At 39.1% G+C, this 25,050-nt stretch overlaps 1 protein-coding gene across 2 annotated transcripts in view; it reads right to left on the minus strand.

Moving 5' to 3' along the window:
- Positions 1-470, minus strand: part of Ncapg (non-SMC condensin I complex subunit G) — a 61,436-nt gene extending 60,966 nt beyond the window's left edge. For both annotated transcript variants that reach the window (XM_045161589.1, XM_004656081.3), the window contains exon 1: positions 290-470. In XM_045161589.1, coding sequence (XP_045017524.1) covers positions 290-400 — 111 coding nt within the window. In that variant the 5' untranslated portion in view covers positions 401-470. The remainder of the gene's footprint in view (positions 1-289) is intronic.
- Between the last annotated feature and the right edge of the window lie 24,580 nt (positions 471-25,050).

Here is a 25,050-nt window from a genome sequence, read left to right on the forward strand (position 1 = left end):
CACTTGGTTCCTGGGTCGATTTCCACGAGCCCGGCCCCCGCCAAAGCCCCGAAGGGTGGCTAGGCTCACGCACAGAAGCAAAGGCGGCACACCCGTGAGGATTTCGCCCAGGGCCGCTGGCTCGGCCCAGGAGACACCGCGAGCCATATGGCTGCGGTCACCCTCAGGTCACACTGATGAGGGTCGCGCAGGCAAGCAGGGCTGCAGGGAGAGTGCGCGGCGTCGCACCGTCTGCCCCGGGGACGGGAGAGTGGACGCAGGGCCGGGCCGCGCCGAGGGGGCCGCTTACCGAGCCATAGGTGCGGCTCAGCGCCACCACCAGCTTCGCCGGGTTCTGATGCGGCTGCTGCGCCAGCCTAAAAGCCTCCTTCACAGACAGCAGCTGTTTCTCCGCTCCCATGGCGCCGTGACGACGGCCGCCGGCCCGGATACTGCTGACCAACCAGCCGACAAAACACCTGCCCCAAGGCCCACCTCGGCCCTGGCAAGCTGGCCCCGCAGCACCCAGGGCGTGGTTACCGCCACAATTTTCAAATATCTCCCGCGGGAGGGGCGAATATCGCGAGACTGCCGCGAGAGCTGGCGGGGCCAAGCCCATCAAACCCCGCGGCATACACCCAAGCGCCTGGGGTGTGACCGGCGGTCTCCCTGAGGAGTGAGGCGTTTCTAGGGGGCGGGTCTGGGCCGGAAGTGCTGTCCGAAAGCTGTAGTGAGGTTGCTACCTGCGGGGGCGGGGGGACGCGGGGAGGGGACGGGGGGAAGGGGGGCTGCTGTGGACGGAGTACTCATAAGTGCATCTGGCTTTTTGCAATCAATATTGGGTTTTGAACTTTGTATTGATATGTTAATAATAACATAGGATGTTGGGCCGATTACATGACATATACCACTCCAATGGTCCTACGTTTAATAAATAAACCCTGTAAAATAATTTCAATCTCCTTTTAAGATGAGAAGACTGAGACAGGGGTGGTTATGGGATTCTACCTTTTGAATGTGCCACAGGTATTCTGCTTAACTTCTAATTCCGGAAACTATTGATAAGTGTTAAAGTGACGAATGCCATGGCTGTTGACTGCCTTTAATTTTGAAATTTAGGTGTCTAATTTCAGAATGGACAAAAATGATATTACTAGTTAACCAGAGAGCTCAAAAGCATAGAGAATCTATGAAATATCATGTAACATACATGTACTTACATAATGCTTCAAAAATATAATTGAGCAAGAAACCTAGAAGAGTTGTAAATTTTTTAATCAAATATATCCAAAATCACTTCAGGTATATATCAATATAAATCATTAACAACATAGTTTACATTCATTTTACTCTTTGCATTTGGGTATTATTTTGTACTAGCCACATGAAATTCGATAATAAATTCATGTGGCTAGTGAGCATACGGAATTATTTTGTACTTTGAGAACCACTGTATATGCCATTTGTTTTTAACATGAAGTCAACTGATAAACTAAAAGTTAGAATATACTAACCCTTGGTAAGGCCATATTTAATTTGCTGGCTTCATTCCGTTGATGCTTTGTGTATCTTTTTGCAGTATTTTATCTGGCTACCTCACAATGAAAGGTCATTCCTTTTTGTCAGTTACTAAAATATGAGAAATCTGGCCACCAGAGGTCAGTATAGGTACATTGTGATTATGATTTTTTTAAATAATGCTGTTTTGTTCAGTAGTTTTTCCACTGAAATTTTGCAAATATGCTACGTTAATTTTTTTTTCTTTTTTTTTTTTTTTTGAGATAGGGTCTCACTCTAACCCAGACTGACCTGGAATTCACTATGTAGTCTCAGGCTGGCCTGGAACTCAGTGATCCTCCTATCTCTGCCACCATGCACATCCAACTATATTAAATTGAAATGTCATGGTCTCATTATTGTAAGGGCTATATGGCTCTTGGCTTTTGCTTTTAATACTATAGGAAAGAAAAATAACATCTTCACATCCTTAATAAACAGTAGGTTACAAAAAAACAAAAATTAAAGAATATGTGTCATAACAATACTGAGTTGCAAAATAGCAAATCATTCATTATTGATAGCTTAATTATACATAGAAGTATACAGAGTAGTCAAGGTTAATCCAGTATTGATGTGGAAAAAAATATGTACATGAAACATAAAGGAGTAATAGGCATCACAGATATATGTGTAGAAATTGCATGTCTTCAAACAGAGGTTTTCTTATTCCTTATGAATAAAAACAGTAGTTAGTCTCTTAAACAGTGCTCTGAGTAATCCTGCAACCTGTTTGAAATGAAAACCGTAAAACTATAAGACAACAGTTTAAAAGACACCACTTCTTTCTCAATAACATACTTAACATCACAGAATATTTTTTTCAGATTGAAGTAGGTAAATTTGGGTTTTTTAAATTTTTTATTGACAGATCCCATAATTATAGACAATAAACCATGGTAATTCCCTCCCCCCCCACACACACACTTTCCATTTGCAACTCCACTCTCCATCATATCTCCTCCCCCTCTCAATCAGTCTCTCTTTTATTTTGATGTCATCATCTTTTTCTCCTGTTATGATGGTCTTGTGTAGGTATTGTCAGCATTGCAAGGTCATGGATATCCAGGCCATTTTGTTTCTGGAAGAGTGCACTGTAAACAGGCCTACCCTTCCTTTGGCTCTTACATTCTTTCTGCTACCTCTTCTAAAATGGATCCTGAGCCTTGCAAGGTGTGATAGAGATGTTTCAGTGCTGAGCACTACTCTGTCACTTTATCTCAGCACTATGGTGCCTTCTGAGCCATTCCGAGGTCACCACCATCTGAAAAGAGAAGCACCTCTAACCAGAGTGAGAGTAGAATTAATACATGGGTATAAACATTAAGAGAAGTGCTTACTGGGCAGTTTGGTGAAAAGAGTATATACATTTAGCCAGACACCAGCAGACATTACACCCCTAGGGCTCATGACTTCCCCCATCATAGATTTTTCAGTACCAGGCATGTATTCCTTCCTGTGGAGTGGGACTGCAGTCCAACTATAGAGTGGTTGATGTTCCCCATAACAGACATGCCACTATTACACCCATTGGCTCATTTGGCCCAGCTGGCCAAATTTAAGGCTTGCAGTGTCCACTGTTGTTTATCCCCACTGTTGATTTCTCTCTCTCCCATGGAACTGCATGTAACATAGCTTTTTCTAGCTTTCTGTTATGTGGTTTACTCAGAGGAGGTTTTCAGCTCAGCTCCAGCAGGATTTCTCAGTGACCTTGCAGCACAAGTATGTGGAGTCTTCAGCAACAGAGTCTATCTATTTCTGGTTGGAAGCCAAGAGCCTTGGTAACGGCCTATAACATTTTAGGGCATCAGGAACCTCTCTAGCCAATAACTCACTGGAAGGTATCCAATCTCTGGCACTGAAAATTTTCTAGTAACAATCTATGGCTTCTGGGTATGCCATTGTCTAAAAAAGTAGGTTTCCATATGACTTATTCATACCCTCTTAGATTTTGATTAGCCCTCTCCCCACCTTTCCTTTACTTTCTAGTAACAATCTATGGTTTCTGCATGTGCCATTGTCTAAAAAGTAGGTTTCCATATGACTTATTCGTATCCTCTTGGAACTTTTTTTTTTTTTTTTTTTTGCAAGTAGGGTTTCACTGTAGTTCAGGCTGACCTGGAATTCACTATGTAGTCTCAGGGTGGCCTCGAACTCTTGGTGGTCCTCCTACCTCTGCCTCCCGAGTGCTGGGATTAAAGGCTTGCGCCACCACACCTGGCCCCTCTTAGTTTTTTTTTAATAAATATATTTTTAAGATTTATTTAATTTATTTTCAAGCAGAGAGAGAGAGAGAAAATGGGCACACCAGGGCCTCCAGCCACTACAAACAAACTCCAGATGCATGTGCCCCCTTGTGCATCTGGTTTACATTGGTCATAGTGAATCAAACCTGAGTCGTCTGCCTTTGCAGGCAAACACCTTAACCACTCAGCAGTCTCTCCATCCCCCCTCTTAGATTTTGATTAGCCCTCCCCCCACCTTTCCTTTACTCAATCTCTTTCCCTGAAGGATAGTATTGTTAACTAGGTTTAAAAGTGGAGTTTCAAAGGGGAAAGTGGGGAGAAGGAGGGAATTACCATGGGATATTGTTTACAATCATGGAAGTTGTTAAGTGTAAAATAAAATAAAGTATTTACATTTGTTCATTAAGGATATAGTCATAAGTAGTTTACATTTTTGTTGTGGTAGCGTCATCTTTGTTGATCCTGCTTTTAAAAATTGTGTCATTTAGCCAGGCTTGTTGGCACACACCTTGAATCCCAGCACTCGGGAGGCAGAGGTAGGAGGACCACCGAGAGTTCGAGGCCACCCTGAGACTACATAGTGAATTCCAGGTCAGCTTGAGCCAGACTGAGACCCTACCTTGAAAAACAAAAACAAAAAAAAAAATGTTGTGTCATTTGTTTTTTCACACCATATTGCTAAATCACCAAAATATAATTTGGGAGTTATCCTGTAACTGTAATAAAACATAATATGCATATGTTGTTATTTTATTGCAGGCCTTAGTCATTCTCATTAATCTTTCAAATACATTTGCTAAGCACCTAATGTATGTTAGACACTGTGTTGGGAGCAAAAATGTATAAAAAGAATGTGTGGAAGCCAGAGAAATACTAGTATAAAACCAGTGAAATGAAACTATCAATATGTCCATGTTAGCACAACTGAATGTATTTGAAATGGGACATGAGATGTTCCCTGACTTTCATTTTGGAAACTATCCTTTCAGAATGTCATAAGTAAGATGCTTATAATGTTTCTTGCTGTAGTGGTTTGGGTGTACAATGACCCCCATAGCCTCAAGTGTTTGTGATTAAGCTTCATGCTTAATACCAGCTGGTAAACCTATGTTTGGGGAGGTATATCACTGGGGCAGGCCTTAAGGTTTATTAGTCCAGCTTTAATGAGTGGTCATAGCTAGATTGCTCTCTCTACTTTTTCCCTACTGCTTTGGAGCTCTGACACCTAGCTGTCTCCTTCTGCTATGGTTTCCTGTCATGATCAATTTTCCCCTCAAACTTTTAAGCCAAAATAACCCTTTCCTTTCATGAAGGTCACATATTTTGTCCCAAGAATGAGAAGGGTAAATGCCCTTAAAGTATATCCATGTTGCTGCCTATACTTCCAATTAATTGCTTTTACATATTTTACCTATCCTCTCCTCCAGCAATAGAAACATAGAAGAATTTTGATTCTAACACATGACTCTTCAGAGTATTTCCTAATACATATCAATCCTTACAGAATTTCTTTTTATGTATGACCAAAAGTCAAATTACTGAATTATAAGATATGCAGATGACTAGCTTGGCTGACTTGCTGCTGAGTTGCTTTTCTGAATGGTTACCCCACAGTTCCATCAGCAGTTCCATGTCTTAAAGAAAACTCCCCAACTTTTAGCATTACCTAGCTTTCTAATTTTTACTAAGCCATTAGCATAATGTGATCTAATGATTAACATCTATGAGTTTTGCTTCTGTTAACTGGATATTTTACTTTTTAATTTTTCTTAAAGTGCTAGAGTACAAACCCAGGGCCTTGTTGATCCTAAACAAGCTATCACTGAGCTAACTACATGTCCAGCCCATGAAGTTACTTCCTTTACTTTAAAAAGTAAAAATAGCCAGGCATGGTGTCGCACGCCTTTAAACCCAGCACTCGGGAGGCAGAGGTAGGAGGATCCCCATGAGTTCAAGGCTACCCTGAGAATGCATAGGGAAGTCCAGGTCAGCCTGGGCTAGCGCAAGACCCTACCTCAAAAATAAATAAATAAATAAATAAAGTATGCATACGTAATTTCAAATCCCTAGTGCCCACATAAAAGCTGTCATCCCAGTGTGTGTACAGCAAGAAGGGAGGCAGAGAAGCTGTTGTGTCAGCTAGCCTGGCAAATGAAACAGTGAACAAGAAGAGTCCCTGCCTCAAACAAGGTGGAAGATGAGGACCAACATCCAAAGTTTTGACCTCCACAGGTGCTATATCACATGATACAGCAGTCACATACATATACAAAAAAAAATTAATAAGGGAATATGTAAAATAATCTTGAAAATCTGCACAGAACTGAGACGGCTGTGACTCCTATTATACCTATGCATCTAAAAAACTTTTCTCTATGATGAAAATAGTGTTTCAATATGACAGTAGATTGTTAAAGCAGTTAAAGACCTTAGAAGTTCCCTGTGTTACTACTTTATGAATAAAATGACCTTACATGCTCACAAAATTGCATTCTTCTTTTGTCACCAATCTTAGAGAATGCATTGTCTTTTACAACATACCATTAGTTTTTTTTTTAATTTTTTTTTTATTTATTTGAGAGCGACAGACAGAGAGAAAGACAGATAGAGGGAAAGAGGGAGAATGGGCGCACCAGGGCTTGCAGCCTCTGCGAATGAACTCCAGACGCATGGGCCCTCTTGTGCATCTGGCTAACGTGGGACCTGGGGAACCGAGCCTCGAACAGGGTTCCTTAGGCTTCACAGGCAAGTGCTTAACCTCTAAGCCATCTCTCCAGCCCCATACCATCAGTTTTAAATATCTTTTGTTAGAAATTTAGTTGTATGTCCAGTAATATAAAGGAATGCTCTACTTCTGGCACTAGTAATGCAAAATATGGAATATGACATATAAAAAAGTGTTTTAAATTTATACCCCTACATATGTTAATTCAAATCATTTCTGCTCTCAGGGGTCATTTTAATGACCTGAACCCTAATCTATATACTAATCCTCTTAAGAATTTTTAAATGGCTTATAGTGGAGGAACATATATAGAATAGGGTATAGAATTGAATAGGGCAGCCATCCAAGTATACTTGAAATTCAAACAGAGATCATACCCCAACTAAGTACCTCAAGGAGTTCTGATACAGATAAAAGATAATATGTTAATGTCATAAGGCATTGCCATTCAAATATTGAGGCTGAAAGTGTTTTGCTCAGATGGCAAGGATACTTAGAAATACCCAGAAAGTGAATAAACTTCTGTGACATCATGAGACAATTTTGTACAATTGCTAGCATCAGTGCAACAATGAGCAGTAGCTCTTGAACTTAAGGAAATGGGACTACGCTATCTGGAACTGGATATTTCTTGTATATTAACTTACTATTACCAAAAGAAAAGCCTGTGCCATTGGCTATGTTTAAACAAAATTTAGTTAATGGCTATATACATCAGTCTGATTTTTTTTTTGTTTTTGAGGTAGGGTCTCACTCTAGCCCAGGCTGACCTGGAATTCACTATATAGTCTCAGGATGGCCTCAAACTCAGCTATCCTCCTACCTCTGCCTTCAAAATGTTGGAATTAAACCTTTATACCTAGCATGTTTCTGATAACTTAATGTAGTCAGCTGAGCTCTTCCTTTCAGTTGGTTCTAGCAGCAGTGAGATTATACATTCACTTTGCAGTAAGGCTAAGAAGAGATACAGGACAAGAATACCTCAGTGACCTGACATTTTCTGACTATTACCTCCTACTAGCTGTGAGAATTGTGATGAGCTGTTCTCAATGAGATAAGGAAAATAAATAACAGATTTAGAAAAAGTAAAAACGAGCTGGGCGTGGTGGCGCACGCCTTTAATCCTAGCACTCAGGAGGCAGAGGTAGGAGGATAGTCATGAGTTTGAGGCTACCCTGAGACTTTATAGTGAATTCCAGGTCAGCCTGGGCTACAGTGAAACCCTACCTCAAAAAACCAAAAATAAATAAATAAATAAAGTAAAAATGAAGCAGGAAAACATCACCAACCTTATTTCTAAACAAGGTAGAGTTATTGTCAGCAGCAGTTGAAGGTTTCATAACAGTATATTGACACAAATCTGTTCATTTTATTTGGGAAGATTTAATGACTGAAGTGGTATGAAAATTCCTGGGATTGGGGCCTAAGAGATGGCTCAATGGTTAATAGTACTTCCTGTGCAAGCATGAGGGACTGAGGAGGCCAGAGAGACCACTCACCTTAAGTCCTCAGGCCCCATATTAACATGTGTGCTTCTAACTCCAGGGTCATAGAGGAGCAAAGACCTGAGAATTGCTGTAGCTTGAGGAAAAAAAGAACTGCAAGCTCCAGGATCAGTACAACTCTAGCTCAAATAAAAACAGCTGGAAAAGTGATGGAACAGGATACCCAACAGGTCACACAAGCAAGCACACCCTGCTACATAAAGTGCTGATGCAGTGCAGCATGGCCATATATACATGCATATACCACATACAAGCAAATAATAATAATTATAATTAGTCCTTGGATCGCTTGAGAAGTTAGACCACATATGACCACTTATGTAGTAGACTCAGAATCCTGTTTGGCCTAATGAAACTAAAACTGATTTCCCATATACACAAGCCAAAGTCATGTGGTTCAAATTATGTTCTAACAAGACTCAATAGCTAGTAAATTATGGAGCTAGTAAAGTTTTACTTAACTTCCAACCCCATGCCTAAAATTACCTTTCTTTACAGGACATGACAATCCAAAATATCTTTTTTTTTTTTTTTTTACCATGTATTAGCCAATGTTCCAGTAGGGACAACTATGTTTGATAGTCTCAAGGGTATGGACATCTTCCACCAAGATAAGACCATAGGTTGGCTTTATGATTGCAGCTTTACACAAATGGCTTGATAGACTACTAGGGCTCTGCTGATAAAGGAAGGCACTACATAGAAAATCCCAATTACTTTATTAGTTTAAGACTACCAGTACCAGCTCCAACTAATGTATTGCATGGGGAAAATTAACTGTTACATGTTGGTCCTTGCCTCCCTAGAACAGTGGAGTAGACTTCATAGAGGCTTGAATGCTGTGGTCCAGAGTCCAGTTTCCTTCTTGGATCCAAGTTTTTTTTTATGTTGACCATACATACTTAGTATATGTTGCTTTAAATATATTGGGTTACCAAATTTGACAAATGAAACACAGAATCCAGGACAACAAAACAAAAGGAGGGAGGATGGTGAGAGGTAGAAGAAAGGAAGGAAGGGAGTAATGGAAAGAACAAAGGAAGAGAGGAGAGAAAATATGACACCCAAATCAATTTCATATAAACAATTACACGAAACATGTGCCAAAAATTATCTGAAAGTCAGACATAACTAGCTTCTATTTAATTCAGCAACCTTAGAAGTATTTTGATAGCACTAAGCTTGGCCTAATGTGGGTCATACTCAATAATGGGATTTCCATCATGTTTTTTCCTCCAACAAAGGAGGTTCAGACATTGTTGACTCAAACTTAGAGTTGTTGAAGAATGAAGGAGTAAAACAAATTGCAGTATAGACGCTTTAAAGAAGACAAATATTAGTTAGCTAAAGTAACCATATAACAACTTATATCCAGACACACCAACTTTCTTTTTATTTTTTTAAGTTTTATTAACATTTTCCATGATTATAAAAAAATATCCCATGATAAATCCCTCCCGCCCCCCCCCCACACTTTCCCCTTTGAAATTCCATTCTCCATCATATTACCTCCCCAACTCAATCATTGTACTTACATATATACAATATCAACCTATTAAGTACCCTCCTCCCTTCCTTTCTTGTCCCTTTATATCTCCTTTTTAACTTACTGGCCTCTGCTACTAAGTATTTTCTGTTTCACCCAAAAGCCCAATCTTCTGTAGCTAGGATCCATATATGAGAGAGAACATGTGACGCTTGGCTTTCTGGGCCTGGGTTACCTGACTTAATATAATCCTTTCCAGGTCCATCCATTTTTCTGCAAATTTCATAACTTCATTTTTCTTTACTGCTGAGTAGAACTCCATTGTATAAATGTGCCACATCTTCATTATCCACTCATCAGTTGAGGGACATCTAGGCTAGTTCCATTTCCCAGCTATAATAAATTGAGCAGCAGTAAACATGGTTGAACACGTACTTCTAAGGAAATGACATGAGTCCTTAGGATATATGCCTAGGAGTGCTATAGCTGGGTCATATGGTAGATCAATCTTTAGCTGTTTTAGGAACCTCCACACTGATTTCCACAATGGCTGGACCAGATTGCATTCCAACCAGCAGTGTAGAAGGGTTTCTCTTTTTCCACATCCCTGCCAGCATTTATGATCATTTGTTTTCATGATGGTGGCCAATCTGACAGGAGTGAGATGGAATCTCAATGTAGTTTTAATCTGCATTTCCCTGATGACTAGTGACATATAACATTTTTTTAGATGCTTATATGCCATTCATATTTCTTCCTTTGAGAATGCTCTATTTAGCTCCATAGCCCATTTTTTGATTGGCTTGTTTGATTCCTTATTATTTAACTTTTTAAGTTCTTTGTATATACTAGATATTAATCCTCGATCAGATATATAGCTGGCGAAGATTTTTTTTCCCATTCTGTAGGTTGCCTCTTTGCTTTTTTCACTCTGTCCTTTGCAGTGTAAAATCTTTGTAATTTCATGAGGTCCCAGTGATTAATCTGTGGTCTTATTGCCTGAGCAATTGGGGTTGTATTCAGAAAGTCTTTGCCAAGACCAATATGTTGAAGGGTTTCCCCTACTTTTTCCTCTAGCAGTTTCAGAGTTTCAGGTCTGATGTTAAGGTCTTTAATCCATTTGAACTTAATTCTTGTGCATGGCAAGAGAGAAGAATCTATTTGCATCCTTCTGGAGATATATATCCAGTTTTCCCAACACCATTTGCTGAAGAGGCTGTCCTTTATCCAATGAGTATTTTTGGCATTTTTATCGGATATCAGGTGGGTATAGCTACATGGGCTTACATCTGGGTCCTCTATTCTATTCCACTGATCTACATGTCTGTTTTTGTGCCAGTATCACGCTGTTTTTGTTAATATGGCTCTGTAGTATAGGCTAAAATCAGGTGTGGTGATACCACCAGCCTTATTTTTGTTGCTCAGTATTATTTTAGATATTCCAGGTTTTTTGTAATTCCAAATGAATTTTTGGATTGTTTTCTCAATTTCCATGAAGAATGCCTTTGGAATTTTGATAGGGATTGCATTAAATGTGTAGATTGCTTTAGGTAAGATTGCCATTTTCACAATATTGATTCTTCCAATCGAGGAACAAGGGATGTTTCTCCATTTTCTAGTGTCTCTAGAATTTTTCGCTTCAGTGTTTTAAAGTTCTCATTGTAGAGATTCTTTACTTCCTTCGTTAGGTTTATTCCAAGGTACTTTATTATTTTTTTTTTGATGCAATTGTGAATGGGAGTGATTCTCTGATTTCATCCTCTGTGTGTTTGTTGTTAGCATATATGAAGGCTACTGATTTGTGTCTATTTATTTTGTATCCTGCTACATGGCTGTAGGTTTTGATCAGCTCTAACAGTTTGCTAGTAGAGTCTTTAGGGTCGTTTATGTATAGAATCATGTCATCTGCAAATAATGATAACTTGATCTCTTCCTTTCCAATTTTTATCCCTTTTATGTGTGTCTCTTGCCTTATTGCTATGGCTAAGACTTCCAAAACTATATTAAATAAAAGTAATACAGTGGACACCCTTGTCTTCTTCCTGATTTTAGTGGAAAAGCTTCCAGTTTTTCTCCATTTAGTAATATGTTGGCTATAGGCTTGTCATAAATATCTTTTATTATATTGAGAAATGTTCCTTCTATTCCCAGTCTCTGTAGGCCTTTTATCATGAAGGGATGTTGGATTTTGTCAAATGCTTTCTCTGCGTCCAATGAGATGAACATGTGATTTTTGTCATTCAACCTGTTTATATAAATGCATTACGTTGATAGATTTGTGTATATTGACCCATCCCTGCACCTCTGGGATAAAGCCTACTTGGTCAGGGTGAATGATCTTTCTGATATATTCTTGTATTCTGTTTGCCAATATTTTGTTGAGAATTTTTGCGTCTGTGTTCATGAGGGAGATTGGTCTGTAATTTTCTTTTTTTGTTCTATCTTTGCCTGTTTTGGTATCAGGGTGATGCTGGCTTCATAGAAGGAGTTTGGTAGAATTCCTTCTTTTTCTATTTCCTGGAAAAGCTTAAGAAACAATGGTTTTAGTTCTTCCTTAAAGGTCTGGTAAAATTCAGCAGTGAATCCATCTGGGCCTGGGCTTGTTTTAGTTGGGAGATTATTGATAACTGTTCAGATGTCCATGTTTGTTATAGGTCTATTTAAGTGATTAATCTCATTTTGATTTAATTTAGGTAGTCATATAAATCAAGGAAATCATTTCTTTCAGATTTTCACACTTTGTGGAGTATATGGTTTTACAGTATGTCCCTATGATTTTTTGAATTTCTCTGGAATCTGTTGTGATGTTACCTTTTTCATCTCTGATTTTATTAATTTGTGTCTCTTCTCTCTTTCTTTTGGTCAGATTTGCTAAGGGTTTATCAATCTTGCTTATCCTTTCAAAGAACCAACACTTTGTTTCATTAATTCTTTGGATTTTTGTTTTGTTTTGTTTTGTTTTGTTTCTAGTTCATTAATTTCTGCCCTAATCTTTGTTATTTCTTCCCATTTACTGATTTTTGATTTGCCTTTTTCTTCTTTTTCCAAGGCGTTAAGGTGAAGAATTAGGTCGTTTACTTGCGACCTTGCTAATTTCTTAATATAGGCACTTAAAGCTATAAATTTACCTCTTAGAACTGCATTCAACGTGTCCCAGAGATTTTGATATGTTGTGTTCTCATTATCGTTTGACTCTATGAATTTTTTGATTTCCTTCTTGATATCTTCATTGACCCATTCATCATTTAGTAGTGTAATGTTGTGTATGCTCTATAGCCTTTCTTGCTACTGATTTGTAGTTTAATTCCATTATGGTCAGATAGACTGCAAGGAATTATTTCAATTTTCCTGAATTTGTTAAGATTTCCTTTGTGTCCTAATATATGGTCTATTTTAGAGAATGTTCCATGTGCTGCTGAAAAGAAATATTCTGCAGACTTTGGATGAAATGTCCTGTATATATCTGTTAGGTCCATTCCTTCTATGACCTCATTTAGTCCAGATGCTTCTCTGTTTATTTTTTCCCAGGATGACCTGTCAATTGAAGAGAGTGGGGTGTTAAAGTCACCCACCACCACTGTGTTTGGTGTTATCTGTAACCTTAGTTCTAACAGTGTTTGTTTGATGAATTTGGGAGCCCCCATGTTAGGTGCATAATGTTTAGGATTGTAATGTCCTCCTGTTGGAGTGTGCCCTTAATCAATATAAAGTGACCTTCCTTATTTTTCTTGACTAACGTTGGACTAAAGTATACCTTGTCAGATATTAGGATAGCAACCCCTGCTTGTTTTCTGGGCCCATTTGCTTGAAACACCGTTTTCCAACCTTTCACCCTAAGATAATGTCTATCCTTTATAGAAAGGTTAGTTTCTTGGAGACAACAAATTGTAGGATCCTGCTTTTTAACCCAGTCTGTAAACCTATGTCTTTTGGTTGGGGCATTGAGGCAGTTGATATTAAGAGATATTATTGAACAGTGTGTATTTATGTTTGCCATTTTTTTGTGTGTGTGTGGTTCTGGTTCTATCTGTACTCTTTTGTGTTAACTAGTATTTGAGTATTGCTTGTTTTTTCTAGGTTCCTTATATGTGTGCTTTTCCTTTTGTTCAGCATGGAGGATTCTATCAAGTATTTTCTGTAGAGCTGGTTTTGTCTTCAAATACTCCTTTAACCTGCTTTTGTCATGGAATGTCCTTATTTCTCCGTCTATTTGAATGGATAGCTTTGCAGGGTAAAGTAACCTTGGTTGACAGTTGTTATCTTTCAGAACTTGGAATACATCACTCCAAGCCCTTCTGGCTTTTAAAGTTTGTGTTGAATAATCTGCTGTAATCCTGATGGGCTTGCCTTTGTAGGTAACTTGATTTTTCTCTCTAACTGCTTTCAATATTTTTTCTTCGGTTTGTGTATTTGGAAGTTTGATTATAATATGGTGAGGAGATGTTCTTTCCAGGTTTTGTCTGGCTGGAGTTCTAAAGGCTTCCTTTATCTGCATTGGCACCTCTTTCCCAATTTGGGGGGAAGTTTTCTTCTATGATTTTGTTGAAGACACCTACTATGCCTTTGGAGTGGAATTCTTCTCCTTCTACTATGCCCTAAATTCTTATAATTGATCTTTTCACAGTGTCCTGAATATCTTGAAATTCTCATCATACTTTTCTTTTTTTTTTTAAATATTTTTTTTGTTCATTATTTATTTATTTATTTGAGAGCGACAGACACAGGGAGAAAGACAGATAGAGGGAGAGAGAGAGAGAATGGGCGCGCCAGGGCTTCCAGCCTCTGCAAACGAACTCCAGACGTGTGCGCCCCCTTGTGCATCTGGCTAACGTGGCACCTGGGGAACCGAGCCTTGAACCGGGGTCCTTAGGCTTCACAGGCAAGCGCTTAACTGCTAAGCCATCTCTCCAGACCTCATCATACTTTTCTATAAGTTTGTCTTTCTCTTTGTTGGCCTGTATTAGATCTGCCACCTGGTCTTCTAGCTTAGATATTCTGTCCTCTCCTTCATCCATTCTACTGGTGAGATTTTCTACAGAGTTTTTTATTTCATTAACTGTGTTCTTCATTGCTAGTAATTCTGACTGGTTTTTCTTTATTATTTCTATTTCCTTATTTATGTCTTGTATTGCCTTCTTTATTTCATAAAATTGGTGTCCTGCATCTTCTTTGTTTCCTTTGATTTCCTCTTTGATTCCTTTGATTTGTTCTTTGACCTCTTTGAACATATTTACAATCATTCTTTTGAAATCTTTCTCACGCATTTCCTCTAATTCTTTCTCACTGGAGGTCATTTCTGATGCATTAACTTTTAGGTGGATTTATATCGTCTTGCTTTTTAGTGTTTCTTGTGTTATAATGTATATATTTTTGCATCTTGGATTAAGTTAATACTTGGATTTTCTAGCTAGGTGGGTATTCTTAGCTATATCAATTGATTTGATGTTATATATTTTTAGGGTAGGAGCTTAAGGTGTTAGGTGTGCCTCTTAAAACTCTCCAAGTATCTACAAAGGTGTTCCTAGGGGTTGAGTTTCCCTGCTATGGGAGTATTCAAGTAGGCTGAGTGGAATAAAATACAGGTAGATTCTAAAAGTTAACTAAACACTGTACACATTCTATCAAAAACAGCTCCCAGTATGTATACAAGAGTAGTTATTATAACAACCAGATCCTCTATCAACAATGAGGTTAAGATTTCTGTTCTGTTGAGGGATCCCAGTCAGTTTGTGACCAAGTGAGACCGTTCCCTGGTGCAATCCCAGTTACCTTGGATGATTTTGGTCTCAGTCAAGTTGCTGCCTGGGTGGTCAGGTTGCTGTTCTGATTTCTGGAGCTGGGTACTGGCTTTTCCTGCAAGGCAAACCAAGCTTTACAACTGTGGCCCTGCAGATCAGCACACCTGCTGCTGGAACTGCTGCTACTAAAGCTGCTGCTGCTGGGTGTGTTGCCACTGCTGCTGAAGGTGCTGCTGCTGGGTCCACCGCTGCTTCTGCCTCTGCTGCTGCTGCTGTAGCTTCCACTGCTGGAGTGATGCTGCTGCTGAAGCTGCTGCTGCTGGGTCTGACGCTGCTGCCGTTAGTGGATAGGTTGCTGCTGGGGCCGCTGTTTCCAGTGCTGGAGCCGCTGTTTCCAGTGCTGGAGCCGCTGATGTTGCTGCCGGAGTCTGCTCCTGCTTGGGTCCCGCTGTTCACTCAAGTTGGCGTGGCTGGTCCCAGGACCACTGCTCTGTTTGCTAGAGCTGGGCTCAGGCAGTGGGGGAGGGGAGGGAGCTGCAGCTGCTCTGGTTATCTCGCTGTTCCACATGTTCTTCTGCCTTGTGATCCGGTCCTCCATTGCTCACTGCTGCTCTCCCTTCACGTTTCCTGAGTTGCGGAGAGCGCCGGTGTGAGTGGAAGCTCTCCGCACCTGGCTTTTCCTGCGGCTGGAGCCAAGCCTGGAAGCTTTCTGGTGTGCTGCCACCACCACTGCCATGGTTGGCAGAGCTGCTGGGGCCGCTTTTGCCGACATGTGCAGGCTCTGGATGCTCTGGATCTCTTCTACTTCTCCACTGCTGCTTCAATTTCCTATACACCTCACTTTCTAGTAAAAGTGTGTATTTTGCTGAGTGTTTTTGGTCTTTTTCCCCCCTAGGCTGCTTTGGTGTGGTACCTATGCCGCCATCTTAACCGGAAGTCCCAGACATACCAACTTTCAAAATGCTGTCTTTTCTCTCTTCCTCTTTTACTGATGAGTTTAATACTCGAACATACTATAATTTGATCATAATCTCCTCCCATTGCCCTCTTTTCCCCATTCTCAGCCACATTCCACTGTATCCCCTCCTCTTTCCTTCTAATCCTTCTATTTTGATGTCTCTTTTTGCCCTCCATCACCTATGTCAAAACCTTGATGGACTCAATACTATGCAGGCCTATGCTTGGCTTATATATACCCCAGAAATCCTCACACACCCCATCCAAGAAGATGAGCTTGAAAGGTGATTCTTTGTTACTCTGAACACTGGAGTCTTCAAGGCCTGTTCATTGTATGCAATTTTAAAAAATAGAAGCAAATGGCAACCATGAAACAAAGGCAGGGATACAAAAGAAAATCAGAAGGTCAAAATTAGACACAGCATCTGATTTGTAAGTTCCAAATGAGAAAATTTCAGAAAGAAGGTGAAGAGGGAAGAAATTAAGGTTTTATGAAATTGTGGCACATTACTCTCCTAAGTTAAAAGAATCCCATTAATTATTCATCAAAATGAAGAAAAAGAGTACATCATTATATTTAAGCATTCTAGAGTTTAAAAAGATTTTTTTTGCCGAGGTATAGTTTCACTCTAGCCCAGGTTGACCTGGAATTCTCTATGTAGTCTCAGGGTGGCCTCAAACTCACAGAAATCTTCCTATCTCTACCTCCCAAGTGCTGGAATTAAAGGCATATGCCACCACTTCTGGCAAGATCTCAAAAAAATTTTTAAAGAGGAGAAAATATAGGTAACACAGAAAGAATGTTTTCAGAATGGCAGACTTTGGAACAGTACCTGAATGCTGAGCCATTAAACTTAAGACATGATTTCTAACCTAGAATTCTGTATCCAAACAAGCCCAGTCAACTGTGGACCTGAAATAAATACATCATTATATTTGCATGTTCTCCAGTTTTCATCTCACATATACCCTTCCTTAGAACACTGGATGGTGTGCCTCACCAAACATGGACTAATCTAAGATGGCATGGGATGGTCAAACTCCAAGAAAGAAATTAAGCAGAGTCTTAGGATAAATACTATGTCAATAAAGTAGAATGAAGGTTACAAGTCATAGGAGAAACTACAGAAAAGTACTTAAGCACATGGAAATCTTTTACAGAAATAATACTGGTATTGGCACATGAGGAAAAGAATTAGATAAGTACATGAGAACTAAGCTAATGACAAAATGACAAAAATATGCCAAAAACATATTCTAAATGAATGTCCCTATTACAAAAATAGGTTTGAAATTTTATTTTTTAAAAAGTAGTTGAACATTGTGGACATTATGTTTGACTTACTAACCAGATTGTGAGAAGTTTGACATTAAAATAGACAGTCAAATTGTTGTATTATTAGTACCTGGCTTGGTCTTTCAGGCACCATATTCCAACATATTACAACAGGTGCTCATTTTTTTAATTTTTAAATTTTATTTCCGAGACAGACAGACAAAGAGAGAAACTTGGCACACCAGGAACTCAGCTACTGAAATTAAACTCTAGACACTTGTGCCACCTAGTAGGCATACGCGATGTTGCACTTGCCTCACTTTTGCATGCGTGGCTAATGTGGGATCTGGAGAGTAGAACATGGGTCCTTAGGCTTTGCAGGCAAGCACCTAACCACTGAGTCATTTTTCCAGCCCCAGATGCTCACTTTTAATGAGATGTATACTATAAAAGATATTTTCCAAAACAAAGGTTTCCAACAACTTGTTTTGTAAAAGGAACTTTGTCCCTTGCTCAAGCAAATCTGTTTTGTTTTGTTTTAGAAATGACATGTAGTCTATAGTAGTAATTTCAATCAGCTTTTCATTCAAGTCAGCATAAGAAACTGTCTTCTTTTTTAAAACAATGTTTTGAAATTTCATATTGCTCTTAACCTTCCACACTATTTTTACTATAAAGATAGCTATACCTAGTGGTTAGTTTGTGATGTATACCTGTATAGTATTTTAGAATTTTTTTCCAATGAGTTATGCTTCAGAGGAGGGATTCTATCCTTTTACTATAGGATATATCCTCAAAATAGATTTTCACTTAATTGCAAATGGTATATGTACTGCCATCATATTCACTGAGTTAACAATGGCAGGTCAATTTGTCCATTTTGTTGTTGTTGTTCCTAAAGAGGTAACATACAGAAAAGTATACAAAGTGAACCAATCATTAAGTGTAATTATTGGTGATTTTTCACAAACGTATAACCAAGTCAATATATTAAGATATATAATCAAAGCTATTGTGGCCTAGGAGATGCCTTGCAGTGCTGTAGATACAGCTTGATGGACTATTCTAATCAGAATTGAAAGACCAGAGTACAGTAAGATCTATGGACTGTGAGGTTTGGTTTGTGAGGGTGAGAAAGAGCTTTAATGGGACTGGGCTAGAAGTAGTTTGTGTAAGAGGCTTACTATTATGCCCATGTCCTGAGAATTTTTGCAGGGTTGCTGTGCATAGAAATGGACTATTGTGAGCATAGGGATATGACACAGAAATGAAATTTTGGGGCTGAGACCACTGCCCATTCAGCTGTAATTATATGAGAGATTACAACCTTTGAGATTGGGCCAGCTGGCCTGAATTGGGGCAACAGGAAGAATGGGGCCTGAATGCTCAAGAGTGTCCTGTTCTTCAAAGTCTGCTTTATTTCCCCCCCTGGATTAACAAATTGGCACCCCACATGGTATTATGGAGTATAAGAAATGCAAGAAAGAGAGGGTCATTGAATTTGCAACATGGTCTTTGTTTTGGAAACAGCCATAGGCAGGGTGAAGCAGTATTGCCTGCATAGAGACCTGATGGAGCCATGAGAATGGACCATCCTTTGCAATGGAGACCCATTGGAGAAGCCAGGAAGGACCAGGGATAGTGGCTAAGGAGAGCTGCCAGCCTCAGATGAAGTTTCCCAAGACTGTAAGTAGCCTAGCTGGAGAGGCAGAATTGGAACTCCGGAGACTTGTTGCTGGTTAGAATTATCGGAATTGGAGATTTGTCACTGACTAGGGTTGTTGGACGAGGAGCTACAGAGTTTGATATTTGCCCTGTTTAAATCTTGTGTTGGTTGACTCTTTGTTATGCCCAATGCTGTCTTTTACAGTGTGAATGTTTATTCTGTGCCATTATAGACTTTTTTTTTTCTGGTATTATGACTCAATTAAAAGACCTTGAACTATAGGAATGTTTAAACATCATTAGGATTGATTAAAAACTATGGGGACTAGCCAGGCGTGGTGGCACATGTCTTTAATCCCAGCACTTGGGAGGCAGAGGTAGGAGGACTACAGTGAGTTTGAGGCCACTCTGAGACTACAGAGTGAATTCCAGGTCTGCCTGAGCTGGAGTGAGACCCTACCTCGGAAAAAAAAAAAAAAAAAAAAAAACTATGGGTATTTTTAAACTTGGACTGAATTCATTGCATTTTACATCATGGATGGTTATCTGTTTATGGGGGCCGGGGCAGAATGTGGTGGCTTGATTCAGGTGTCCCATATACTTAGGTGTTCTGAATGCTTGGTCCCTAGCTGATGGCAATTTGAGAATTTAATCCTCCTTGAGGCAGTGGGTTGTTGGGGCAGGTTTATGGGTATTATAGCAAGCTTCTTCTTGCCAGTTTTTGACACACTCTCCTGCTAAAGTTGTCTGTCTGATGTTAGCCAGGAAGTGATGTCCACCCTCTGCCCATACCATCATTTTTCCCAGCCATCATGGAGCTTCTCCTCAAGTCTGTAAGACAAAATAAACCTTTATTTTTTTCCCCCACAAGCTGCTCTTGGTCAGGTGTTTTCTGTCAGCAATGCAAACCTGACTGCAACATTCCCTTTTCAACAAGCAGTTTCCATTCAGTATCTGTTTCTGTGTATAAAATTAGTAACTTGCAAAATCAATGATTATTTGTAACATTTTACTCTTACAGTATATACACATTAATTTACACACTGATTAGTAGAAGAACATTCACTTAATTAGCCAATTATCAAATATTTACAAAGCACCTACATTGTGACAAATACTGTTCTAATCGCTGGGGCTTTAGCAATATGTAAAAGTGAAAAGAATCCTTGTATTCATAAAGGTTACTTTTTGTATCATATTTTTCACCTCATATTCAGAATATTAACTTTATTTAAAATAGAATTCAGCTTCCAACAATAAGGCTAAATTATTTGCCACAGATAGGCATGTGTCCATTAAAATATGTGCTCTCCTTTTTGTAGTACAAAGTTATGAGAAATTGCTACCTGTTGTAGTTACCTCTGCAGTGCTGAGACAAAACACCTGACCAGAGTGGCTGATGGAAGGAAAGCTGTTTATTTTGTAAAGGCTCAAAGAGAAGCTACATGATGGCAGAGGAAAGATGGTAGAACAGGGCTGGACATCACTTCTGCTACAGAAGGTGGAAAAAAGCAGCAGGAAAGTTAATCAAACTCTGGCAAAAGGGAGCTGGCTATAACACTCCTAAGTCTGTCCCCCAAAATACACTTTCTCTAGGCAAAGATTCACCTCTCAAATTGCCATCAGCTGGAGATCAAACTTTCAGAATACATGAGTTTACGGAGGCACCGTATTCAAACCACCACACTAACCCACAAGAATTCCACCTCTTAGACCTCCTAATTTATAAATAGATAGTGGCTAACATAACTTTAGTGCCACTTCCAGAACAAGGTATTTTGGAAATGAGCATGTCTTCTTACTGGTTGAGTTTATTCTTATTTTTTTTTCTTTTGATTTGCTATTTCTGGCTAGGTACAGCTGACCAAAAATCCTGGGAACATTGAGCTACAAGATAGAAAAAGCCAATCCCTGACATACTTATATAGGAAAGTAAGTGCCAAATAACAGAAACTCCAACTTTATGATGAGCATAATGTAAACTAGTACAATAATCTTCTAAACTGGGGTTTGTTTAGCAGTTAGTATTACCTTAATTTTATATACTTACCTTGTTAATATTACAGATGTTGTTTATCTGTAAACAGAATCATTATTATTTACCAGGGGCACTACAATAACATTAAAGGACATAATCAGCTATCTAGCCTGCCACAGGCCCCAAAGCTGGGGCCTAAGGAGAATATTGAATATTGAATACTGAAGGAAGCCAACAGGAGTGCCAGTGCATCTGTAGAATTTGGTGTCCTAAAAAAGTTTACACAGCCAGGCATGGTTTATACATTTAATCCCAGCACTCCAGAGGCGGACGTAGGTGAATCACAGAATTCAAGGCCACCCTGAGACTACATAGTGAATTCCAGGTCAGCCTGGGCTAGATAGCATGACTCTACCTCAAAATGAAATAAAACAAAAGATAAAATAAAAAATAAAAAGGGATTAGGGCTTAGTGGTTAAGACACTTATGTATGAAGCCTAAGGACCCAGGTTAGATTCTCCAGGTCCCACGTAAGCCAGATACACCAGGTTGTGCATATGTCTGGAGTTCATTTGCAGTGACTAGAGGTCCTGGTGCTCCCATTCTCTCTCTCTCTCTCTTTCTTTCTGTCTCTCTCTATCTCCTTCCCTCCCTTTCTCTATCTCTAAGAAATAAATAAAAATAAAAACGTTTAAAAAAACTTTAATGCATAAATAAAAAGGTTTAAACAAAGGAGTTATGTAAGAAAGTATAACCAAATGTTACTACTCTTTGGGCCCTGAATGCTATTACAACACAGGCAACAAGACAGGGGAAACAGATCAAAGAGATACAAATTGGGAAGGAAGAAGTCAAGTTAGCCCTATACATAAGTGACCCAAAAGTCTCCATCTCAAAACTTCTGAACATGATTAATTCCTTCAGTAGAGTGGCAGGATACAAAATCAACACACAAAAATCACCTTTCTATATGCAAAGGAAAAATATACAGAGAAAGAAATCAGCAACATGGTTCTATTTTCAGTAGCAACAAAAAAAAATTAAGTATCTTGGAACAACACCAGCCAAGGATGTGAAAGACCTATATAATGAAAACATTTAAAAAACTTGAGAAAGAAATTGAAGAGGCTTGAGAAGATAGAAAGACCTCTACTGCACCTGTACAGATATAGTTAACATTGTAAAAATGGCAATTCTACCAAAAGTAAAATACAGATTTAATGCAATGCCAATAAAAATTCTAGCATCATTCTTCACAGAGATAGAAAAAAATGATCTCCAAATTCATATAGCATCAGGCTTCAGATATCCAAACAAATCTTAGCAAAAGAAGCATTTCTGGAGTTATCACCATACCCGATCTAAAGTTATATTACAAAGCCATAGTAACAAAAACAGCATGATACTGCCATAAAAACAGACCAATGATACAGAATTGAAGACCCACATTTTAGATCAAGTAACTATAGCTACTTGATCTTTGACAAAGGTGCCAATAATGTAGACTGAAGCAAAGATAGCATCTTTAAGAAATGGTAATGGACAAATTGGATAACCATATGTAGAAAAATAAAACTAGACCCATTCATCTCACCATATACAAAAACCAAGTCCAAATGGATTAAAGACCTCAATATAAGACCTGAAACTACTGAAAGAAAACTAGGAGGAACTTCCCATGATATAGAAGTGGGGAAAGACTTCCTGAACAATACCCCATAAGTCCTATAAGCCTATAAGTCCCAGTACCAGAAATTGGATAGAATGCACATTGAGCAGTTGATTGGAGGGACTGAGGAGGACCCTGGGGTAGTTTGATTCAGGTGTCCCCCATAAACTTAGGTATTCTGAATTCTACGTTCCCAGCTGATGAACATTTGAGAATTAATGCCTCCTGGAGGCAGTGTATTGTTGGGCGGGCTTAAGAGTGTTATAGCCAGTTTCCCCATGCCAGTGTTTGGCACACTCTCTTGTTGCTATGGTCCACCTTATGTTGGTCAGGGGGTGATGTCCACCCTCTGCTCATGCCATCATTTTCCCTGCTATAGGAAATTAAGAAATCAGTCAACCAGTGGAATCTCATGAAACTAAAAAGCCTTTGCACAGACAAATATACAATAATCAGAACCAATAGATTACCTAACAAATGTGAGGAAATCCTCACCAGGTGTGCCTAAGACAGAGGCCTAATATCTAGAATCTACAAAGAACTCAGAAAAAAAAAACCAAAAAAAACTCAAACAATCCACTCAAAAAATGAGGCAGGAAACTGAATAGGGAGTTCTCAATGGAAGAAATGCAAATGGCTAATACATACTTAACAAAATATTCAACCTCCTTAACCATCAGAGAAATGCAAATTAAAATAACTATGAGATTCTACCTTACTCCAGTCTGTATGGCAATCATTAAAAATCAAATAATAAATAATAAAATAAATAAAAATTTGAAAAAACAATAGTACTGAGAGGTAGTTCAGTGGTTAAGATGCTTGCCTGTGAAGACTAAGGACCCATATTTGAGTCCCCAGAAACCATGTAAGTGAGATGTACATTGTGGCAATATATCTGGAGTTTTGTTTTGGTTTGGTTTGGTTTTTTCAGTGGCTAGAGGTTCTTGCATACCCATTCTCTCTTTCTCTCTCATAAATAAATAATTTTTAATTTTTTTAAATTGGGCTGGGGGATGGATTAGCCATTCAGGCATTTGCCTACAAAGCCAAAGGACCGAGGTTCAATTCTTCAGGACCCACATTAGTCAGATGCCCAAGGGGGCGCAAGTGTCTGGAGTTCATTTGCAATGGCTAGAGGCCCTGGCAGGCCCATTCTCTCTCTTTCTCTCTCCATCTTTCTCTGCCAATTAAATAAATAAATAAAAATAAAACGTTTAAAAAATTTTTAACTAAACAACAATAAATGTTAGTGATGATATGGGAAAAGAGGAACCCTCATTTATTTTTGGTGGGAATACAAACTTGTACAGCTATTGTGAAGTCAATCTGGAGCCTCCTGAAAAAGATGAAAATAGAGCTATCAATAGACTTAGTTATTCCCCTACTATACATTTACACTAAAAGCTCTGTGCTGTACTGTAGAGATATTTGCTCAAACATGTTTATAGCTGCTCCATACATAATAGCTAAAAACTGAAATCAACCCAGGTGCCCATAATTGGAAAAAATAGATAATGAAGATGTGGTGTACTTACACAGTGGAATTCTACTTAGCTGTTAAAAAAAAATGATACAGTGAAATTTGTAGTAAAATGGACAGACTTGGTACAGTTTATGCACAGCAAACTCACACAATCATAGACAAATGCCACATGCTCTCACTCATCTGTGGTTCCTAACCTGGAACATCTTGAGTTGCTGGCATATCTGACAAGCAACTTGAGTCCCAAACAATAGGAATGGAAGGATTTGGAGGTAGAGGAAGGGAAGGTTTGAGGGGAGGATAAACACAAAACTAAATCCAAAATGAATTGGTACTGTAGAAACCTTTCTTCTTAAAAGTAGACTAAAAGACTGAACCCTCAACAGGAGTATGGGGGGACAATCTGGAAAGAAGGACCTTAGGGAAGGTAGAACAAAACCTAACCTTAAACATTGGGCTCTGGCCTATAAGTCCCAGTACCAGAAATTGGATAGAATGCACATTGAGCAGTTGATTGGAGGGACTGAGGAGGACCCTGGGGTAGTTTGATTCAGGTGTCCCCCATAAACTTAGGTATTCTGAATTCTACGTTCCCAGCTGATGAACATTTGGGAATTAATGCCTCCTGGAGGCAGTGTATTGTTGGGCGGGCTTAAGAGTGTTATAGCCAGTTTCCCCATGCCAGTGTTTGGCACACTCTCTTGTTGCTATGGTCCACCTTATGTTGGTCAGGGGGTGATGTCCACCCTCTGCTCATGCCATCATTTTCCCTGCTATAGTGGA

Source organism: Jaculus jaculus, chromosome 11, assembly GCF_020740685.1.
Source record: "Jaculus jaculus isolate mJacJac1 chromosome 11, mJacJac1.mat.Y.cur, whole genome shotgun sequence".
NCBI lineage: Eukaryota > Metazoa > Chordata > Mammalia > Rodentia > Dipodidae > Jaculus > Jaculus jaculus.